Below are 24,037 nucleotides of genomic sequence, written 5' to 3' on the forward strand. Positions count from 1 at the left end.
GAAATACAAAAATTTTTGATTACTATAAAAAATTATATGCCCAAAAACTACATAACGAGTAGTAAATGGACAAATTCCTGGAAACATACAACCTCCATAAGTTCACGCAGGAGGTAACAGAATTTCTTAATAGACCAATCTCAAGTTCAGAAATTGGAGCAGCAATTAAAAAACTCCCAAAACGGAAAAGTCCTGGACCAGATGGCTTCACTTCAGAGTTTTACCAAACATACAAAGAAGAACTCATAGCTATACTGCAGAAATTATTCCACAACATTGAGAAGGATGGTATCCTTCCTAACTCATTCTATGAAGCCACTTATCACTTTGAAACCAAAGCCAGAAAAGGACACAACAAAAAAAGAAAGTTGCAGACCAATATCCCTCATGAATATAGATGCAAAAACCTTCAACAAAATTTTTAGCAAATAGAATTCATCAGCACATCAAACACAACAACAACAACAACAACAACAAATAAACAACAATTCACCATGACCAGGTGGGCTTTATTCCAGGGATGCAAGCCTGGTTCAACATATGCAAATCTATAAATGCAATTTGCCTCATAAATAAAAGCAAGAACAAAGACCATATTATTCTCATAATAGATGCAGGAAAAGCATTTGACAAAGTCCAACACACTTTATGATAAAAACTCTTAACAAAATAGGCATAGATGGCTCATACCTTAAAATTATCAAGTCCATTTAAGACAAATACAAAGCCAATATCATACTGAATGGGGAAAAATTGAAACCATTCCCACTTCAAACTGGAACTAGACAAGGATGTCCACTATCTCTACTTCTATTCAACATAGTGCTTGAAGTCCTAGCTATAGCAATCAGGCAAGAGAAGGGTATTAAGAGCATCCAAATTGGAGCAGATGAGATCAGACTCTCACTGATTGCTGATGATATGATATTATATCTAGAAAACCTCATGGATTTATCCAAGAGACTCCTAGATTTGATAAATTAATTCAGTAAAGTCTCAGGTTACAAAATCAATACACATAAATCAGAGGCATTAATATACACAAATAACAGTCAAACTGAAACTCAAACCAAAAACGAAATACAATTTACTATAGCCCCAAATAAAATTAAATATCTAGGAGTATATTTAACAAAAGACACCAAAGACTTATACAAGGAGAATTTCAATGCTAAAAAAAGAAATTATAGAATATGTAAACAGATGGAAAAATCTACCTTGTTCATGGATTGATAGAATCAATATCATTAAAATGTCAATATTGAAGATGGCGGACGAATAACACCACCAGACAGAGGGTCTCTGCAGAAAAGACAGATTCTAGCAGAAACTAGAGGAAAGAAGCAAGAAGACGAGCATACAGCGGACAAGGGCCGGAAGGAGGGGTACCTGAGACCCCGGAGGACTCCACGGGAGGAGGCTGCGGAGGAGAACTGGAGGCTGAGACCACCGGAGCAGCTCTGAGACCAGCGGCAAGGGTAGGTGGATCTGCTGTTTCCCCTCCCCTGCATTCGGGACTGCTGGTGGGCTCCCCAGCGGGTGGAGAGACCTGCGGACACCAGCCCAGAGAGTGCCGCTGCCTGCCAACGGTGAGCCTGTAGCAGACGTGGCACCAGGTTCCCAACTTCCTCCGGGCACCTCCGTGTGCACAGACCCGAGCAGCGCGGCAGGCGCCATATTGCCTCCTCCCTCCCTCCGCCGACCCTACCCGCGGCTGCCCAGAGAGACAATACAGCCACCAGCCGGAGGCACCTCCAGGGAACCGGACCTTCCCGTTTGGGACCCCGCCCGCCCTCCCAGGTGCTGCTGGCACCGTGTTCCCAGGAAAACAGTGCCGACTCAGAAGCTGAGAGACATAGACCCAGCTTGGGCTCCCTGTGGGTGAATTAGGACCGGAAATCCTCTCCCTGGTGGGAATACAGTTTGAACTCTGGGACCCAGAGGTCGGACCTGCAGACCAGATCCCCTGCACCGAGGGCTAGCATTGCCCGGGGCACAGAAGGGTTATACGTGAACAGCCTACTGAGGTCTGTGTGCCTCCAGGGGCGGATCGGCGTCCTAGAGGGCAACCCTCCTCCCAGGAGGAGGCCGTGCGCCCAACCCAGGTGGCGTTCCTGTGCAGGGAACCTCCCCACCAGCATCACAGTCCGGGGAGGCCTGGTGGCTTGTGGTCTGGCCTGCTGGCAGAGGCCCAGGAGTAGCTGCAGAGTTGGGGAGGGTGGAAAGAAGCGAGGCCTGCTGCAGACTGTGGGTCTCAGACAGCCCCACACCCACACCCAGACTTTCTGGCTGAGCGGGACCATTCCAGCCCCGCCCTGACAGCAGAGAACAGAACTTTGACCCCTGCTAACGGCCTGAGGGCAGGCTTACCCAACCCAGCTCCGCCCAGAACGAGAGCTGATAACAGGACTCAAAATCAACACCATAGCCTGTTCCTCCAAGCAAAACCACCTACTGACAGGGACGGCATCTTGCACAGCCTTTCCACGGCACTCACTGACTCAATATACAGGGAGTGGTCCAATTTCACCCACAGGCACCACCTAACGCCTCAGAAACTAAACAAGGTGTGTGAATACCCAAACAATAACCTAAGGAAAGAAACAACAACTGATTGACATGGGAAGAAATCAGCGAAAGAACTCAGGAAATATGAAGAACCAAACGGAAAACTCACCCCCAAAGAGGAACACCAGCCCCCTAGAAACGGACACCGACCAAAATCAGGCAACCAATATGACAGAAGAGGAATTTCGTATGTGGAACATAAGAACACTCACCCAGCTGCAACAACAACTCAACAACCAACACCAAGAAACCACAAAAAGTCTCCAGGATATGAGAAAAGAAATAGACACATTGAAGAAAAGTGTAACCGAACTCCTGGAAATGAAGAATCAATTCAAGGAACTACAAAATACAGTGGAAAGTCTCAAGAACAGGGTAGATGAAGCAGAAGAAAGAATCTCAGAGCTTGAAGATAACACCCTCCAATTAAATAAATCAGTCACAGAAATAGAGCAGAGAAACAAGAGAAAAGAGCAAAGTCTACAAGAGCTGTGGGATTATGTGAAGAAACCTAATGTGAGGGTCATAGGGTTACAGGAAGGGGAAGAAGACAACACTCTAGGGTTGGACAAGCTGTTTGAAGATATAATAGAGGAAAATTTCCCAGGCCTTGCTCAAAATCTTGATATACAAGTTCAAGAAGCTCAGAGGACCCCTGGGAGATTCAAGGCAAACAGGAAGACGTCATGACGTGCAGTCATCAGACTGACCAAAGTATCAACTAAAGAGGCCCTTCTAAGAGCTGTAAGACAAAAGAAGCAAGTAACATACAAGGGAAAGCCAATTCGAATAACATCAGACTTCTCTAATGAGACTTTACAAGCAAGGAGAGACTGGGGCCCGATTCTCACTCTTTTGAAACAAAACAATGCCCAGCCTAGAATATTATTCCCTGCAAAACTAAGCTTCGTATATGAAGGAGAAATAAAAACATTCTCAGACAAGCAGAGGCTCAGAGAATTCACCAAGACAAGACCAGCTCTACAAGAAGTACTTAAAACAGCGTCTTGCACGGAACATCATAAAAATAACCCACGAATATAAAAACAACCAAAACCCAAAGATATTAAAGGCCAGATATTACAATGGCTCAAGACAGAAATCATAGCAACAACATCCAACCCAACAGAATGATCAGTAATCTACCTTACCTATCAGTTCTCTCAATAAATGTGAATGGCTTAAACTCTCCACTCAAGAGACATAGGCTGGCTGAATGGATAAGAAAATACAGGCCAAGTATATGCTGTCTTCAGGAAACACATCTAACGTGCAAGGATGCATATAGACTAAAAATCAAAGGGTAGAGATCAATATTCCAAGCAAATAGAAGCCAAAAGAAGGCTGGTGTGGCAGTTCTAATTTCAGACGATTTAGTTTTTAAACCAACAAAAGTAGTAAAAGACAAAGAGGGTCATTATATAATGGTGAAGGGCACAGTCCAACAAGAAGAGATAACAATTTTAAATATATATGCACCCAGCTTAGGTGCACCCAGATTCATAAAGCAAACCTTACTGGAGCTAAGCAAATGGATTAATAGCAACTCCATAATCGCCAGAGATTTCAACACCCCACTGTTGGCACGAGACAGATCCTCCAAACAGAAAATTAATAAAGAAATAATGGACTTAAACAAAACTCTAGAACAATTGGGTCTGACAGACATCTACAGAACATTCTATCCCAAATCCACTGAATATACGTTCTTCTCATCAGCTCACGGGACATTCTCTAAGATTGACCATATCCTAGGACACAAAGAAAATCTCAAGAAATTTAAAAAAATAGAAATAAAAAAAAAAAAAAAAAAAAGAAATCATACCATGTACCTTCTCAGATCACAGTGGAATAAAACTAGAAATCAACCCTAACAGAAACTCACATTTCTACACAGAAACGTGGAAATTAAACAACCTCCTACTAAATGATTACTTCGTAAATGAAGAAATCAAGACAGAAATAAAAAACTTCTATATCACTTAACCCCAGTGAGAATGGCCTTTATCAAAAAATCTCCAAACAATAAATGCTGGCGTGGTTGCGGAGAGAGAGGAACACTCCTACACTGCTGGTGGGACTGCACACTAGTTCAACCTCTGTGGAAAGCAATATGGAGATACCTTAAAGCGATCCAAGTGAATCTACCATTTGATCCAGCAATCCCATTGCTGGGCATCTACCCAAATGATCCAGTGACACTCTACAAAAAAGACACCTGCACTCGAATGTTTATAGCAGCACAATTCATAATTGCAAGGCTGTGGAAACAGCCCAAGTGCCCATCAATCAAAGAATGGATTAATAAAATGTGGTATATGTACACCATGGAGTACTATTCAGCTCTAAGAAACAATGGTGATATAGCACACCTTATATTTTCCTGGTTAGAGCTGGAACCCATACTACTAAGTTAAGTATCCCAAGAATGGAAAAACAAGCACCAGATATATTCTCCAGCAAACTGGTATTAACTGAGTAGCACCTAAGTAGACACATAGGTGCTACAGTAATAGGGTATTGGGCAGGTGGGAGGGGGGAGGGGGGCGGGTATATACATACATAGTGAGTGAGATGTGCACCATCTGGGGGATGGTCATGATGGAGACTCAGACTTCTGGGGGGAGGGGGGGAATGGGCATTTATTGAAACCTTAAAATCTGTACCCCCATAATATGCCAAAATAAAAAAAAAAAAAAAAAAAAAAAAAAGAAAACGACAATGGAGAGACAAGTTATCAACTCCTCTGGGACACAGCTAAAGCAGTTCTGAGAGGATAGTTTATCTCCATAAATGCCTATAACCAAAAGACAAGAAGATCACAAATAGACAATCTAATGAAACGACTCAAAGAGCTGGAAAAAGAAGAACAGACCAACCCCAAACCCAGCAGAAGAAGTGAAATCAAGAAGATCAAATCAGAACTAAATGAAATTGAAAACAGGAAAGCTATTCAGGAGATTAATAAAACAAAAAGTTGGTTCTTTGAAAAAATAAACAAAATTGACACACCATTGGCTAAGCTAACGAAAAGCAGAAAAGAGAAATCTCTAATAAGCTCCATCAGGAATAAAAAAGGAGATATCAGAACTGATCCCAAAGAGATACAAGATACAATTTATGAATACTACAAAAATCTTTATGCACACAAACTGGAAAATGTGGAGGAAATGGACAAATTTCTAGAAACACACAGCCTCCCTAGGCTCAACCAGGAAGAAATAGATTCCCTGAACAGACCAATCTCAACAGCTGAAATAGAAACAGCAATTAAAAATCTCCCTAAAAAGAAAAATCCCGGTCCAGATGTCTTCACACCTGAATTTTACCATACTTACAAAGAAGAACTAGTACCTATCTTGCAGAAACTATTCCACAACATCGAGAAGAACGGAAACCTCCCCGACACCTTTTATGAAGCGAATATTACTGTGATACCAAAACCAGGAAAGGATGCAACAAAAAAAGAAAACTACAGACCAATATCCCTAATGAATATAGATGCAAAAATTTTCAACAAAATCTTAGCTAACCGAATCCAGACACTTATCAAAAAAATAATCCACCACGACCAAGTGGGCTTCATCCCAGGGATGCAGGGATGGTTCAACATACGTAAATCTATAAATGCAATTCACCACATAAACAGAAGCAAAAACAAAGACCACATGATTCTTTCAATACATGCAGAAAAAGCTTTTGACAAAATTCAACACCCTTTCATGATACGAACACTTAAGAAAATAGGCATAGAAGGGACATACCTAAAAATGATACAAGCCATATATGACAGACCCATAGCCAACATCATACTGAATGGGGAAAGATTGAAATCATTCCCACTTAGAACTGGAACCAGACAAGGCTGCCCACTATCTCCACTTCTGTTCAACATAGTGCTGGAAGTCTTGGCTACAGCAATCAGACAGGAAAATGGAATCAAAGGTATCCAAATAGGGGCAGAAGAGATCAAACTTTCACTGTTTGCTGATGATATGATATTGTATCTAGAAAACCCCAAGGATTCAACCAAGAAACTCCTGGAACTGATCAATGAATTTAGTAAAGTCTCAGGATACAAAATCAATACACAGAAATCAGAGGCATTCATATACACCAACAACAATCTAATTGAGAACCAAATCAAAGACTCAATTCCCTTCACAATAGCAACAAAGAAATTAAAGTACCTAGGAATATATTTAACCAAAGAGGTAAAAGACCTCTACAGGGAGAACTATGAAACACTGAGGAAGGAAATAGCAGAGGATGTAAACAGATGGAAATCCATACCATGCTCGTGGATCGGCAGACTCAATATCATCAAAATGTCTATACTACCCAAACTGATCTACAGATTCAATGCAATACCTATTAAAATCCCATCAGCATTCTTCACAGATATAGAAAAAATAATTTTACGCTTCGTATGGAACCAAAGAAGACCCCGAATATCAAGAGCAATTCTAGGCAACAAAAACAAAATGGGAGGCATTAATATGCCAGATATCAAACTATACTACAAAGCTGTAGTAATTAAAACAATATGGTATTGGCACAAAAACAGGAATATTGACCAGTGGAACAGATGTGAGAATCCTGATATAAAACCATCCTCATATAGCCATCTAGTCTTTGACAAAGCTGACAAAAACATACGCTGGGGAAAAGAATCTCTCTTCAATAAATGGTGCTGGGAAAACTGGATAGCCACCTGTAGAAGGCTAAAACAGGACCCACACCTTTCACCTCTCACAAAAACCAACTCACGCTGGATAACAGACTTAAACCTAAGATATGAAACTATTAGAACTCTAGAGGAAAAAGTTGGAAACACTCTCCTAGACATCAGCCTGGGCAAAGAGTTTATGAAGAAGTCCCCAAAGGCAATCACAGCAGCAACAAAAATAAATAAATGGTACATGATCAAACTACAAAGCTTCTGCACAGCCAAAGAAATAGTCATGAAAGTAAACAGACAACCTACAGAATGGGAGAAAATTTTTGCATCCTATGCATCCGATAAGGGACTGATAACTAGAATATACTTAGAACTCACGAAAATTAGGAAGAAAAAATCAAATAACCCCATTAAAAAGTGGGCAAAAGACTTGAACAGAAAATTTTCTAAAGAAGACAGAAGAATGGCCAACAAACATATGAAGAAATGCTCAACATCTCTAATCATCAGGGAAATGCAAATCAAAACCACAATGAGATATCACTTAACCCCAGTGAGAATGGCCTTTATCAAAAAATCTCCAAACAATAAATGCTGGCGTGGTTGTGGAGAGAGAGGAACACTCCTACACTGCTGGTGGGACTGCAAACTAGTTTAACCTCTGTGGAAAGCAATATGGAGATACCTTAAAGCGATACAAGTGAATCTACCATTTGATCCAGCAATCCCATTGCTGGGCATCTACCCAAATGATCCAGTGACACTCTACAAAAAAGACACCTGCACTCGAATGTTTATAGCAGCACAATTCATAATTGCAAGGCTGTGGAAACAGCCCAAGTGCCCATCAATCCAAGAATGGATTAATAAAATGTGGTATATGTATACCATGGAGTACTATTCAGCTCTAAGAAACAATGGTGATATAGCACATCTTATATTTTCCTGGTTAGAGCTGGAACCCATACTACTAAGTGAAGTATCCCAAGAATGGAAAAACAAGCACCAGATATATTCTCCAGAAAACTGGTATTAACTGAGCAGCACCTAAGTGGACACATAGGGACTACAGTAATAGGTTATTGGGCAGGTGGGTGGGGGGAGGTGGGTGGGTGTATACACATATAATGAGTGATATGTGCACCATCTGGGGGATGGTCATGATGGAGACTCAGACTTTTGGGGGGAGGAGGGGAAATGGGCATTTATTGAAACCTTAAAATCTGTACCCCCATAATATGCCAAAATAAAAAAAATACATAAATCTGGATGTAACAAGTTATTCTCTTAGTGCAAATCAACTACTGAAAATGCACTGAAACTGAAGGATTATAACCAAATGATTTATTCAGGAGATATGGTACTTATAGCAATTCCCCAAATCATGAGCCTCACGATCCCACTTTCTTCATCCCCAGGCAGGCCAAAATATCTGAATCAGTGGTTTTTAAAATGTGGTTTCCAGAGCAGCAGCTGGGAACTTGTCAGAAATGCTAATTCTTGGGTCCAACCCAGACCTACTGAATCAGACTCTCCGGGGATGGGCCCAGGGTTCGTGCTTTGACGAGTTTTATGATTCTGATGCTTCCTAAAGTTTGAGAACTGATCTGAATCAGCTCAAAACTTTTTCCTTTGGTGCCTCGGTTCATTTCTAACCTACATCCTGATTCTTAATTAACTTCTGCTGCTTAGCATCACTCTACTCATGAGAGAGGCCCTTGGGCACAGCCATGGGAGGATGCCCCGTCCATCACCACTGCCTGGACTCACACGGGAAAACAACAACAACAAAAAAAATGTCAATATTACCTAAAGTGATCTACAGAATAAATGTAATCCCCATCAAAATACCATCATCATTCTTTACAGATCTAGAAAAAATAATTCTTCAATTTGTATGGAACCAGAAAAGACCTCATCTAGCTAAAGCAATCTTAAATAAAAAGAACAAATTGGGAGGCATCAGTCTTCCAGACTTCAAGCTGAACTACAAAGCAATAATAATTAAAACACACTTTTACCTAAATTACTAGCATATAAAAGGAAAAACATAGAAGTACATGGTGTCTTCTCCACTTGTGGAGACAGAGCTGTTTCCCCTTAGGAAACATCTTTCGCTTTGCACCCTTAAATTTTCCTTATAATAAATTCTTCACGTATAAACAAAACAAAACAAAACAAAACAAAACAAAACAAAACACATTTGCTCACCTGTTACTGGCACAAGAACAGAGACATTGATCTTTGCAACAGGACTGAGATTCCAGAGATTAAACCATCTGCATGTGTTAATCTAATGTTTGATAAAGCAGACAAAAATATACACTGGGGAAAAGAATCTCTTTTTAATAAATGGTACTGGGAAAACTGGATAGCTACATGCAGAAGAATGAAACTGGATCCCTACTTCTCACCTCTCATAAAAATCCACTCAAGATAGATAACATACTTAAACCTAAGGCATGAAACCTTAAGAATTCTTGAAGAAGATGCTGGGAAGACCCTTTTAGACACTGGCCTAGGCAAAGAATTTTTGAAGAAGACCCCCAAAGCAACTGCAGCAACAAAAATAAACAAATGGAACCTGATCAAATTAAAAAGTTTCTGCACAGCCAAGGAAACTATCATTAGAGCAAATAGACAACCTACAGAATAGGAGAAAATATTTTCCCTGTACACATCCGGTAAAGGTCTGATAACAAGAATCTATCTAGAACTTAAAAGAATCAACAAGAAAAAAATCAAACAACCTCATCAATACATGGACAATGGAAATGAACAGAATCTTTGCCAAAGAAGACAGAATAATGGCCAGCAAACATATAAAAAATGCTCTATATCTATAATCATTAGAGAAATTCAAATCAAAATCACAATGAGATATCACCTAACTCCAATGAGATTGGCCTCTATCAAAAAAAATTCCAAAACAACAAATGCTGGCTAGGATGTGGAGAAACAGGAACACTCTTACACTGCTGGTGGGACTGCAAATTAGTGCAATCTCTGTGGAAAAGAATTTAGAGATACCTCAAAGAGCTAAAAATAGAAATACCATTCAATCCAGCAATAACATTATTAGGCATTTACCCCAAAGAATATAAGACATTCTATAATAAAGACATCTGCATCCAAATGTTTATGGCAGCACAATTCACTATTGCAAGGATGTGGAAACAACCCAAGTGCCCATCAATTCATGTGTGGATTATTAAAATTTGGTATATGTATACAATAGAATATTACTCAAGTATAAGAAATGACAGTGATCTAACACCACTTATATTTTCCTGGATTGAGCTTGAATCCATTATCCGAAGGGAGGTGACACAAGATCAGAAGAATGGGCTTCGCATTTACTCGCCATCAAATTGTACTGACTGATAAACACTGTGGTGCTCAAATGGTGGTGGTATTCTCCAGGGATTAAAGGGTTGAAGGGGGTAGACTCACAACTGAGGGATGCGGTGAGCATTGTGGAGGAGAGGGGCATACCTCTAACACTTGCTAGGGAGAGGCAAAGATATAAAATGTAACCAAAATGTTTGTACTCTCATATTTTCCTGAAAAAATTAATTTTGAATCAGTGTTTAACAAAGCCAAAGTTTGGCTTTGTTGAGCAAGAAGAGAGCTCTAATTATAAAATCTTTATTTTTCAAGAGCAAGCATTGGCATTCTCAGCATCAGAGCATTGAATTTGACTTTATATAGTGGAGGATATTGACTTGAATTTGGTGCCTGCTCAAATTCTTTTTGCTGATGAGTGTACCCAGCTGCATCGACTGTTGGCTTATGACAATTTACATTTATTTACTTCTCTGGAGATTTGCTCTTTACCAGACAGGAGCTGCCTTGCCCAGATGCTCAGCTCTCAACTTGAGCATTGCCTTAGCCCGTGCATGGCTGGCTCCTTGTGTGCAATTTGTGCTTTAGAGTTTTTCCATGGGTTCCAACTAAAGCTAGTCTCCAGTTGAGACCATGTTTTTGTTAATGTTTTCCCCTTGGCTTCCTTTTCTTTCTTTATCCCCTCTCTAAGTTTCAAGCTGACAAGACCAAGTGTTTCTTCTCACTGGAAATGTAGCCCCAACACAAGATGAGGCCAGATCAGGAAACGAAGTCAGGTTTGGGCACTTTTTAGTGATAGTGTGTGTCTTTCTAAGCCAAATTATCATGAGTGAGGATAATCTTTCTTATTAGGATTCATTACAACCTAGATAAAATTGCTATGGTCCTGGAGAATATTTTCTTTTGCTTTACCCCATCTTGGGATATTTTTCCAAGTTCCATTTTCCAACTTGAGCAAATGAGCAGAGCAGAACCTGGGTGAAAATTTCTTTACCCACATGATAACACACCAAGAATCTATCCTCTAATAAGCATATGTCTTCTTTAATTTATGTACATAGTTATACAGGCAATTTTTTTCACATATCTTTTTAATGAATAGTAATTTGGGCAACAATCTGTTAATTTGTAATTGACTGGTAAATAATTCATAGAACCTTACACATTAAACCAAAATAAATTTTACATGTATTAAAGATTTAACTATAGTAAACAAATAAAAACCTTATTTTTAATATTGTGACTATCATTGTTTGAATTTTTAGTATATGCTAGGCGTATGTTAAACATTTTAAATATATGATCTCATATAATCTTCACAACTTCTTATAAAGTAGCTATTATCATTAGACAATTTCAAAGATGAGAAATATGAAGAAAAGATTGGTTAAGTAACTTGCCAAGTATCACCCAATTAAGTTTTCCGGTTGCTGTTGCTGCACAACAAATTATTGTGTGCACTAGTCCTGTGGGTCAGGAATGCAGAAAGTGTGCAGTGGGAAGGGCTTGTCTCTGCTCCATAGTGTCTAGGGCCTCAACTGGGAAGATTCTGTATACCCATTATCTGCTTTATTTGACAACCATTGTTTTAACTTTAATACATTATGAGTGTTGTTCTTATTTCTTACAAAGTGATATAAAAATGTACTTTCTCACTGTTCTCCATGTCATTAAATCTCTATTGAATTATGGTTAAGCAGTCAGCTACTGACAACACAATACTGACAATGCAGCCCTTTAGAAACTCCATTACTCTCCTGATAACAACTCATGGCTGTATGCTTCTCTTGAGAATTGCCCTCAGCCAAGAGGAGCATCTCACCTGGAAATTACTGGGAAATTCTTCCTCTCCCAACGGTGTCCCACAGCCAGTGGTTGAGGGATGTGGTGTACATATTATATAATGTGGGTATAAAAGGCAGGCTAACTTGCACAAGTTGGGACCAGGGATAGCATATTCATACCTCAGAGTTCCCTTTTGGGTAAGGCCTGATTCCCGGAAGCACATCTTTTCCAAGTGTCACCCCATCACATCTTGTTTGCCCTGTCTCCTTACAGTTTGTTTCTGAGAGCACTTCTTCATTGCATGATTTGCATAAGAATCCCCTTCTCAGGTTCTACTTCTGTTGGACCTGGCCAAAGACAGTTGAGACCAGGAATGGTTGTAAATAGCAGACCATAATAATACATTTTCAACTGGGTTGCTCAGTTGGCTGAATGCCAATGAAGACCCCATGGTGGTAGGTGGAGTGCTGACAGTGGCTGATGCACAGTAGCAATGGGATTGTTAAGAATTTCAGTTGTGGTGAACTTGGACTTCAAACAGGCAAAAAGAGATGCTTTAGCTTGTGATTGTCTCTGACTTCTGAGAAGCACAGAGACAATAGTATTTATAAGGGTTGTGGAATTAGATGACTGTTGCTAAGCACAACTGAAGCACCAAAGAGAGAAAATGGCAGGCTTGTATTTATAAATCCAATTTCGAGCAAAGGGAGTCAGAGGCCTTTTTGACAACATTTCGAGATACCTTCATTTCTTGCCACTGACAGTGAGAAATGACAAGGCCTTTTTGAGAATATTTCGAGATACCTTCATTTCTTGAGACTGACAGTGAGACATGACATTTAGTTGTAAGGGTTAGAAAACTTCAAAGAAGATGGAATTCTCAGCTCAGACAAGTCTCCTGAGCTAAAGTTAGGGTCCTTGTAAGGAAGGAGCATAACTTGGTGACTTGGGATGATTGGGGATATCTGGATGGATTAACTTAACTCTTTGAACCCCTAAATGCTTTTTGTGTCCCAATCTCCATGCTGAAAGATAGAAGAGCTAGAAGAGCATAGAGAAATCATAAATGATAAAAGGGTCTTATAGAATAATGCTTGATCTTCCCAAGATTTGCCTATACTTTTTCTGCTGCTCACCAAAGCAATTAATTGGGTCAAAGCTCAAATTAGACCAAGTGGAAAGTGCTGATCTTTTTAAGAGAGGAGAAGGATTTTACACTGAAGGATCTTCAGAGCCTAGCTGACATATACTGGCTACAACTGGGAGAGCATGCCTGGAACTACATCTTGGGAGTGCTAGAATGATGTGTTGGAATATGAAACCAAGTAAGGGTGAGTTTGTTGATATGTGGCAATTTCCCATGATAAGGACACCAGAAATCTCTGCTCCTGATACATTGTTGGAAGGCTCCTGAAAAGTTGGAAAAAGTGGTAGCCCACATTAAAATGTAATTTTACCCCCCCCAACTCCCCATCTCTGGGTAATATTACAGCTATAGGACTCAGTGTGCATTGTTGGGCAGGGGAAGGGCAGGACTCTAACCCCCACTAGGGACAGGCAATGATATAAAATGTAACCAAAATGTTTGTACCCTCACAATATCCTGAAATTAAAAAAATAAAAGACCTGTACATTAAAAAATGTAATTTTACATTTCTACTTGTTAGATTGTGGAGGAGGGGAAAAAAAAGCTCTGAGAAGTCAACATGCTAGAATAGATCTCTTATATATGTTTGAAAACACTACCTGCTAGCTTGCATCAAGGAAATAATCTACAGTTGAAGGATTTGTCGGCATCATTGTCACTTTCCTCTGTAAACTCTGGTGGGAAGAGGCGCTGTTACAGAATTGGCTCCCTAATAATAGGGATAATAGGATCATGGACTAGCAAAAGCCAGGTGTCAGCACTCAATTATTAAATTCAAGGTGGGTATAACTACTATAATGGGTAGAAAGACTGGAAGGTAGCCCAGAGGAGTATGACTTCTAGAACTCTATGGAGATAACTAATAAAATATACTTTTTTAAGGGATAAGGCACATACAAAAGTAGTACTTAATAGACATGATCAAAAGAAATGAAGAATGGATGAGCAGAATACTGGCTTCAACTGATCAATGGAAAGTCATAATACCTTGCCCTGTTTTCCAGTTCTCAGACCAAGGAACATTAAGCCAATGGCCATTATATGGTATAGTCTGCCTGACAGATAAAACTGTGAGTCTGGGAGTCAACACTTTACCTGGTTGGGAATACACTGGGAAGCCACTTTGGGAATTTGTATTTGCTGTGCTGCAGCTTGAGGCTGTGAGCATCTAGTGTCCTGATTCCCAGAGGACACACCCTTTCATCAGATGGCTCAGCAGGTGTCTCACTAAACCTAAAGCTATGGATGCCTTTTGGACAACTGGGGCTTCTTGTGTCAGTTGAATAATAGACACATAAAGGAGTTAGCATATTAGAAGAGGTAATTAACTCTGAACATCATGAGAAAGTAGAAATGCTACTACATATGGAAGCAGGAAGGAATATGTTTGGCATTCAGGCAATCTACCAAGGCATCTCTTATTGGTCTCCTGCCCAGTTTTAAATGTGAACAGGCAAGTATAACACCATAGCTTCTTAAGTTCATAGTAATCTGGAGTTCAGACACCTTTAGCATGAGGGTCTGGATTATCCCACCAGTCAAGCAACCTTGCCCAGCAGAGGTGAGGTTGGGTTGGATAATGAAGAAATGATGAGTATCACTCATGTACCCTTGGCCAGTGGCAACAGTGGAGAACAGTTCTTCCTGCTAACCTCCTTCTTATAACATTTCCAAGAAATTTTGACTAATTGGGGAAAACTGCTTTGATATTATAATTTTAATGTGAGAAACAAGTTGCTCTCGGTGCACAAGGCACAGACCACAATAGATGCAATTGAAGCCCAGTCCAAATCCTCTTGGTGGTGGTGTGATTATTATCTGGCTATCACTAACAATGACACCCTGCTCCTGAGACTTGATCTTGTACCAGAGGAACTATTTCAGGTAGAAATGCTTTCCATTGAGGGTTGCACACAAAAATGCAGGGGCAAGTGAGCTTGCTCCTTTGTCTTGAGATGGGATAAGTCTGTGCTGTGAATTAAACTCTGACACTATCTTTAGGATCAGCTTGATACATAAGCTGAAACCATATATATATATATTTTTTTTTTTTGCCTTGTTGTCCCTCTGTTCTCTACTCTGCTTTCTTCACTCCTTTACAGGTTATTTCTGAAAGCACTTTTTCAGTAAATTAGTTGCACTAGAATTCACATCTCAACTTCTGCTTCTAGGGAACCAAACCTAAGACACTCAATTTTTCAGTTATATAATCTAGCCCACAGATTAAATGTCCTTCTTTGTGCATTGGCCCTGCAACTCCAGAAAACATCTGTTTTAGTGCTTTGTGGCATCCACTGTGGGTAGCATACCCTGATCTATCTTACCTGCCTGTCTCAAGGTTTTAGCCAAAGTTTTAACCTCTTTGGTACGAGCGTCTACTATAGTCCACAGCCACAGATGAACGCGCACAGCCGAGCGTCGATTTTAGCTGACAGCCGTGATATGACTTTTGTAATTTTTCATTTATCAAAATAACACCCCCCCACACTTCTGTAACTGGCTAGGAGACCTGAGCTGACAGTTATATCTGCATCCCACGCTTCTGACTATATGCTTTCTCACTTCTGCAGCATCTCAGGCAGATGGGGTTCTTGGCCTGGAGGAATACCCCAGCCCTCATTTCTGCAGGATCTGAATGTTTGCTGGTTTTGTCTTTATTGGTTGTTACAGTTCTCTGTTAAAAAGGACTATTAGGAAAGGGAGTAATAAAGATGTCCCGGATAATTCCCTGATTTTCACACACCATTTTTCTTGCCCCTATTGTGTAGTAGAAGCTTAAATTCCTCTTGTAATCAAAATGAATTCTCCAGCCAGTACAGTGACCTTTTCCTCCACCTATTTGACAGAAACAATTGAGATGCTTTGATATTCTGCTCTCTCCTCTCTCCTCTCCCTCTTCTCACTCTTTCTTTCTATAATGAAGCCACTGAGGCATTCTGGGCTGGGGGCGTCCCCCCTACACCATGAGAAAATATTTTGATATGTGTGCCTCAGGTTAAATTTTTCATATAATAATGAAAGATAAAAGAATTTCAAAAACACCTTCTCAAAAGAATTCCTTGCCTTGGGAGGCTACTGTCATGTTGCAAAATCTGATTTTAAATGTCAAACCCTGCATATTATTGCATCATTTTAGCTTTCTTTTTTAATGTACCAAATCTTGTTTCATTTCTGGGTTGGGGATTATGCAGGGGGTACTAGAGTCAAGTTGGCAAGAGAGAAAAATCATGTCAAAAGTAAAATATAGAGATTGCCAGGGTCAGAGAGCTGACTCTGGGCTCTGAACCATTCTGCCCCAATGGTCCTCAGCTCTAAAATGGGAATAGAATGTGATATTGGAGAATTAAAGAAGAAAATTAGTGGTCATTGTTGTTAAATGAATGGTAGATAGAATTTTAAAAGGTGGGTTCTATAAATAAATCCAAAAAGGCTCTACTAGGATGGTGGAGGAAGTGTGATTAGTGTGGCACCCTAATCACATGGTGGCATGATATACCTGTGAGTATATTTAAGTAATTCTGCTCTAGAGTTTCTCATCTTGGATGAAGTTGGAGAGACCCTGGCCCAGAGAGTCCGCATGGCTTCCCACAGTTTTTCAGATGAAGAGGATGGTCATAAGGAAAAAATAGGAGCAAAGAAAAAAAGAAAAACAAAACAGTGACATAAATTTGCTACAAAAAAACTGCATAAAACTGGTATTAACTGAGTAGCACCTAAGTGGACACATAGGTACTACAGTAATAGGGTATTGGGCAGGTGGGAGGGGGGAGGGGGGCGGGTATATACATACATAATGAGTGAGATGTGCACCATCTGGGGGATGGTCATGATGGAGACTCAGACTTTTGGGGGGAGGGGGGAAATGGGCATTTATTGAAACCTTAAAATCTGTACCCCCATAATATGCCAAAATAAAAAAAAAATTAAAAAAAAAAACTGCATAAACTTAAGGAAATATTTACACACATCCCTTATCCTGATTTTACAACCAGAGATGAACTGGCCAAAAACTTCCATTGTCAACTGAACATCATTGACAACTGGTTCCAGAATAATAGAGCCAGACTTCCACCTGAGGAGAGACGTAGACTATTTGTTATTTGGAAACAACAAAATTTGCAAGTCCAAACTTGTCCACTTTTAAGTCTCCAAGATACCCAGGCTGTGGCTCTCAACTATGACACCAAGCAGAGCCTCTCTTGTGCCCAGAAGGTTCTGACGGGTAGAGTTGGTTGCTCCTCTCTGGAGAAACGGGGTTCTCAGTCAATGAGCAGACTCCAGTTGCTCCTATCTGGGCCTAGGCACTAAAAAGCAACCAGGTGATGTTTTGGAGGATCAAGGTGACCCAGGAAGTGGTCATTCTCCTTCCTGTCCTTTTCTAAGCTACAGCTCAATAACATACCTTCTTCCTCCTACATCTTCTGTGCCTTATTTTGTCAGGAAAAGCACTGAGACCAGGGAAAGCCAGCATGCAAGACTTTTTCATTCACATTATGCTCATAGTGAGTATGGAGTGAGAAAGCTGCAAGAAGAGCAGAAGAAAGAACGTCATCATTGTTCACTATTGCAAGAACAGCAGCAGAATGATTGGCAATATCACCTGAAGCAGCACCAACAAACTCTGAATATCAAGAGAGGCAACCCAGGGCTCGAATGCAGCAGCCGCTGCTGCTGTCTCTGGGTCAAGACATGCACCAAGGGGCTTCAGATCAACCCAGGGCTCGAATGCAAGAGCCACCGCTGCTGTCTCAGGTCAAGACATGCACCAAGGGGCTCAGATCAACCCAGGGCTCGAACGCAGCAGCTTTGGGTTGAGAGGGACCAGGGATGCAGCTCCAGGAAGTAGCGCTAAGTTTCAGAAAGCCATGAGCATAGGTCAGTAGTCCACAGTACCCATACAGAAGCCCAAGGCAAAGGCCCATACAGAGGCCTCCATGTTAACTGTCTTCTGAAAGGTTCTATGAGCTGTTGGTCCCTTGGTCCCTTCTGGTTGAGAAGCAGTGTTCACATGTGTTATAACCCCTGATCATATAGGTTATATAGTGTTCTGGAAAAGTCTGATCTAAAGTGTGGAGTGAAAAATGAACAAGCACAAAGGTAGCAAGAGCATCCCTAAAACCACAAGAGTTACAAAATCTAAAAGCAATTTCTTCTTCAGAAGAAGGAACTCTTGCCCAATCTTTGCTCCAGGCATTGTTCCCCCCAGAAATATGATATCTAAAAAGAAGTACAACAGTACAAGGAACCCCACAACAGCTGCTTTTGGAAGGGAGGTCTGATGGCTGCTATTGCAAAGCTCTCAACTCCACAGACCTAGATAGTATCTTCAGGACATGGAACACGTCCTGCCATGGCTCAGCCGTATCTCCCAGCAGCCAGCCCCAGTGAAAACTCTGGCTGAAGGGTATTATAACAGCATCAGCCTGGCCTCCATACATCTAACAGGCAGCACTATTAAAGGCAGGAGTTGATTTTGGACATGACAGCTCCACTAGCCAACATGTTCTCTGGGCACCCACTGGGGCCTCCACCACCTTCACTGGGATTCTCAGGCCAGGATTTGCTTCTTTGGGCAGCGCCAGGCTTGCTGTGAAATCTTCTAACATTACTTTTATGGACAAGTTGGAGTTATCTTTTGAGGCTTGTTTTGCTTCTTTGGTGAGTCAGGACTGCATCGATGGCACTGATCATGAAGAAATTCGAACTGGTGTTGATCAGTGTATCCAGAAATTTCTAGATATTGCACACATACAGAATTTTTTTCTACAAAAAAGATTGCAGTCATCTTTCCAGAACAAGTTATCAGAGAGAATGTCTTAGAACTAAGGAATGAATTACAGCAGAAAGATGTGCTGGTTCAGACGCACTTGACAAAGCTGCCTTGGCAACAGGTGCTGGAGGACATCAGTGTGCAACACAAAAAGCCAGCGGACATCCCTCAGGTCTCCTTGGCCTGCCTGGAACAGGCGTCAGCCACCATCCCTGCACCTGAAGGGGAGGGCAACAGTGGCAGCCCGAGAGTGTGCCAGTGTGCGAGGCAGCTTCAAACAGTTTGCCACACGATTTGCATGATGATACTTACAGATTGTTTGCTTAAATTTTTGTATGACTTTTCATCTCTTGTGTTTCCAGTTGTTATGTTAGGTTGTTCTATCTGAGGGAAAAAATGATCATAGTCTGAGAATGGGGATGCGGATTTAGCTAGGCCTTTTATGGTAATTGCTCCACAATGGTAATGTAGAAAAATAGGTAAATCTGCTGTGTTTAAACTTTGAACTACCTCAGGAAGAGGAATCTAATGCAACAATATTTATAATGCATCCAGAACTCTCTGAGGATACTGTAAATAGGTAGGAAGAGGATTAAATTATCCCGGGTTAATATAGTAATAGTACAGTAGAATTTCTAGGCTATTATTGCTTTTATTTGGGGTAAGTTGATATTTTGTGTGGTGTTTATTTACTTTTTTGATGAGGAAGGATGTAGCAGGAACAGTGATATACTAAATTTTGTTGCATTCTGTGGTAATGAATCAGTGTAAATAATATGGCAGACTGTGTCTTAGCACCATGGCAGTTGGGGCATAGGTAAAGTATGAGGCATTAAAGCTTTCTCTTATTGTAAACAACAAAAAAAGTAAAATATACCTTTCCCTGTTATGAATTCTTCCTATCTCAGAGGCCTCTGCATCTGTGTGCAGGACCTTGGCTGCTCTACCATATCTGCTTCTGCACCTTTTGACAAGGCTGAGCTTGGGTCTGATATGTCAACTTGAGAGCCTTCTTATTTCTTCTACAAACAGTCCTTCTCTCTTCCTCTTGTTGAATTAACTACATTAATGGTGAGAATTTTCCAGGAGCTCCTCTTGTGCCCCATGGAATTTAAGCTTTTACAGTAATGTAAAAAACTTGGATGTCTTCTTCAATGAGTCCTGAAGTCCCCAATGTTGCTCCTATGTTTCCTGTTTCCACATTATTGCCTCTGCAATAATTTATCTAACTTCAGTATATAAACAAAGATATCTTGGTTTTCATCTACTAGGTGATCAGAAATTTAGCATTTTTGGTCTAACATGATGTATGAAATCAAACAAAATGGCTGTTACAGATTGGCCTCTCCCCGAGGCATCGGCTGCTTTGAAACCACAGGTGGTGTACAATGCCAGGCCCTGGAGAAAGTGTCTTACTCTTGGCTACCCTCTGCCTCAAGGAAGGACAAGCCTCCACGTTTCAGGGGTTTGATTCAGCAGCAATTCCAAATACTCCTCTGTTTCTACACTTTCTGTAAATGCCCCTTTCAAAGAGCTCTTCTCACAAGTACATTTGAAAGAAAGGAAATTAGTCGTATTTTATTCACAATTCAGTTCAATGTTATATCTGTGTGTCTCATTTCCACCATGGACCCTGGTTCATTTGATACTGCTTAATCTCTGGGACTCCTCAACTACTATCTTTGATATAATAAAATTTATTATGATTTTAACATTAAATAGATAATGAGCACTTTCTCATGCCTAGTGCTGATCCTAAGCCATTTATGCATATTATCACATTTTATTTTTATTATCACCTTGTGAAGTACAGGGAGTCAAGTTACTTTCCTAAAGTCACATAAGTGGTAGAGCTGTAATTTGAAATGAGAAACCATAGGAGCATTATCCTGAACTGATATGAAGCTGCTCCCATGAAATGGGCTGCACTAGAGAAGTTAAAGCAGGAGGACCCAGGTTCTTTATTCACAAAGGCCCCACCATTTAGGGCTATATGGAAATATAAGGATCACTGAACTGATATATAGGTGGAGCAAAAATGTGAACCACACACTAAATATGACCATTTACATAGTTCAATGGAAACAGAAGGAAAGTGAAGTCTTTTCCAGATGGTCCCCTCATGGAGATAACACAGCTCCTCAATTTTTTCCTCTGCCTCTATCCAAGTCTTTCTTCAAACACTATTGTTTTCCCTCATCTCTTTTGTTCTAAATAGTGTCCTCAGTACCTTGAGCACCTCCTCAATACCTAGCAGATGGAGAATATCCAGAATATACTTGTCAAAGGAATGAATCTAGGAATAGATTAGGCCTGATTGGTTAGTTCCAATTTAATAGTGAGTACATGTGGTTATTCCATTTTTGTGATACTTTGCTTAGAAGAATGGACTCTAGTTCCATCCAGTCTGTTACAAAAGATATTAGTTCACCGTTGTTTTAATGTTGAATTGTATTCCATAATATACACATACCACACTTTATTAATCCACTCATGTATTGATGGGCACATGAGTTGATTCCACATCTTTGCAATTGTGAATTGTGCTGCAATAAACATTTGCATGCGGCTGGGCACGGTGTCTCATGCCTGTAATCCTAGCACTCTGGGCAGCCGAAGCAGGTAGATTGTTTGAACTCAGGAGTTCGGGAATAGCTTGAGCAAGAGAGAGACTATATTTCTACTAAAAATAGAAAGAAATTAGCTGGACAACTAAAAATATATACAAAAAATAACCAGGCATGGTGGCATGTGCCTGTAGTCCCAGCTATTCAGGAGGCTGAGGCAGGATTGCTTGAGCCCAGGAATTTGAGGTTGCTGTGAGCTAGGCTGACGCCAAGGAACTCTAGCCCAGGCAACAGAGTGAGACTCTGTCTCAAAAACAAACAAACAAACAAACAAACAAACAAACCACAAAAAACATTTAAGTGCATGTGTCTTTTGATAAAATTACTTTTTTTCCTTTGGGTAAATACCCAATAATAGGATTGCTGGATCAAATGATAGGTCTACTTTTAGTTCTTTGCAGTATTTGCACACTATTTTCCATAGAGGCTATACTGATTTACAGTCCTGCCAACAGTGTATAAGTGTTCCCTTCTCTCACATCCACACCAGCACCTGTTGTTTTGGGACATTTTGATAAAAGCCATTCTCATTTAGGTGATATCTCACTGTGGTTTTGAACTACATTTCCCTGATGATTACAGATGTTGAGCATTTATCATATGTTTATTGTCCATTAGTCTAGCTTCTTTTGAAAAGCATCTGTTCATGTCTTTTGCCCACTTTTTTTTTATGGGGAAGTTTGATTTTTTTTCTTGCTGACTTGTTTGAGTTCTTTATAGAGTCTGGTTACAGCCCTTTATCAGATGTATAGCATGCAAATATTTTCTTCTATCCATTCTGTAGGTTGTCTATTCACTCTATTGATTGTTTCCTTGGCTTTAACAGAAGTTTTTAGTTAAATCAAGTCCTATTTGTTATTTTGTGTTGTTGCTGTGATCACCTTTGGGGTCTTATTCATAAATTCTTTGCCTAGGCCAATATCTATAAGAGTTTTTCCAACATTTTTTTCTAAAATTCTTATAGTTTTATGTCTTAGTTTTAAGTCTGTTATTCATCATGAATTAATTTTTGTGAGTGGTGAGATATGCAAATCCTGTTTCAGTATTCTACATGTGGCTATCCAATTTTCCCAGTAGCATTTATTTTTTAAATTTTTAAAATCTTTTTAAAAATTTTAAAATTCAGTATATTGTGTGGGTACAAACATTTTGGTTACATGTAATGTGTTTGCCTTGCCCAAGCCAGAGCTATAAGCATGTTCTTCCCCCATACAGTGGGATCCACTTCCATTAGTTGTGGGTTTACACCCCCCACACACACACCTGACTGGCAACCAATGAGTATTACTACCGTGTGAACACCTCAGTGTTGATCAGTTAGTACCAATTTGATGGCAAATACATGTGGTGCATGTTTTTGCATCCTTGTGATACCTCACTTCAAAGGATGGGCTAATCTCTATCCAGGATAATATAAGAGGTGCTAGTTCACCACTGTTTTTTGTAATTGAGTAGTATCCCATTATACATATACCAAATTTTATTAATCCACTCATGTATTGATGGGCACATGGGTTTTTTCTAGATCTTTTAAAAAAATTTCAGCATATTATGGGGGTACAAATATTTAGGTTACATATATTACCCTTGCCCCCATTTCTCCCCAAGTCAGAGCTTAAAGTGTGTCCATCCCCCAGATGGTGTGTATTGCACTCATTATGTGTATATATACACATCCCCTCCTCGTCCCTCCCATATACCCAATGCCCAATAAATGTTGTTCCCATATGTGCACTTAGGTGTTGATCAGTGAAACCAATTTGATGGTGAGTACATGCAGCGCTTATTTTTCCACTCTTGGGATACTTCACTTAGTAGAATGGGTTCTAGCTCTATCCAGGAAAATATAAGAGGTGCTATATCACCATTGTTTCTTATAGCTGAATAGTACTCCATGGTATACACATACCATATTTTATTAATCCACTCATGTATTGATGGGCACTTGGGTTGTTTCCACAGCTTTGCAATTGTGAATTGTGCTTCTATAAACATTCAAGTGCAGGTATCTTTTTTATAGAATGTCTTTTGTTCCTTTGGGTAGATGCCCAGTAATGGGATTACTGGATCAAATGGTAGATCTACTTGTATCTCTTTAAGATATCTTCATATTG

At 40.1% G+C, this 24,037-nt stretch overlaps 1 protein-coding gene and 1 pseudogene across 1 annotated transcript; both read left to right on the forward strand.

Annotated features, from left to right (window-relative positions):
• The first annotated feature begins 17,089 nt into the window (after positions 1–17,089).
• On the forward strand, positions 17,090–18,980 carry LOC142870515 (cytoplasmic polyadenylated homeobox-like protein 2). Its single transcript, XM_076001345.1, is given in 3 exon segments — positions 17,090–17,212; positions 17,464–17,798; positions 17,800–18,980. Coding segments are annotated over 3 exon segments (1,017 nt in total). The 5' UTR covers positions 17,090–17,103; the 3' UTR covers positions 18,373–18,980.
• Positions 18,975–19,897, forward strand: LOC142870514 (mediator of RNA polymerase II transcription subunit 28 pseudogene; annotated as a pseudogene).
• The last annotated feature ends 4,140 nt before the right edge of the window (positions 19,898–24,037 follow it).

This window comes from Microcebus murinus, chromosome 4 (genome assembly GCF_040939455.1).
Source record: "Microcebus murinus isolate Inina chromosome 4, M.murinus_Inina_mat1.0, whole genome shotgun sequence".
NCBI lineage: Eukaryota > Metazoa > Chordata > Mammalia > Primates > Cheirogaleidae > Microcebus > Microcebus murinus.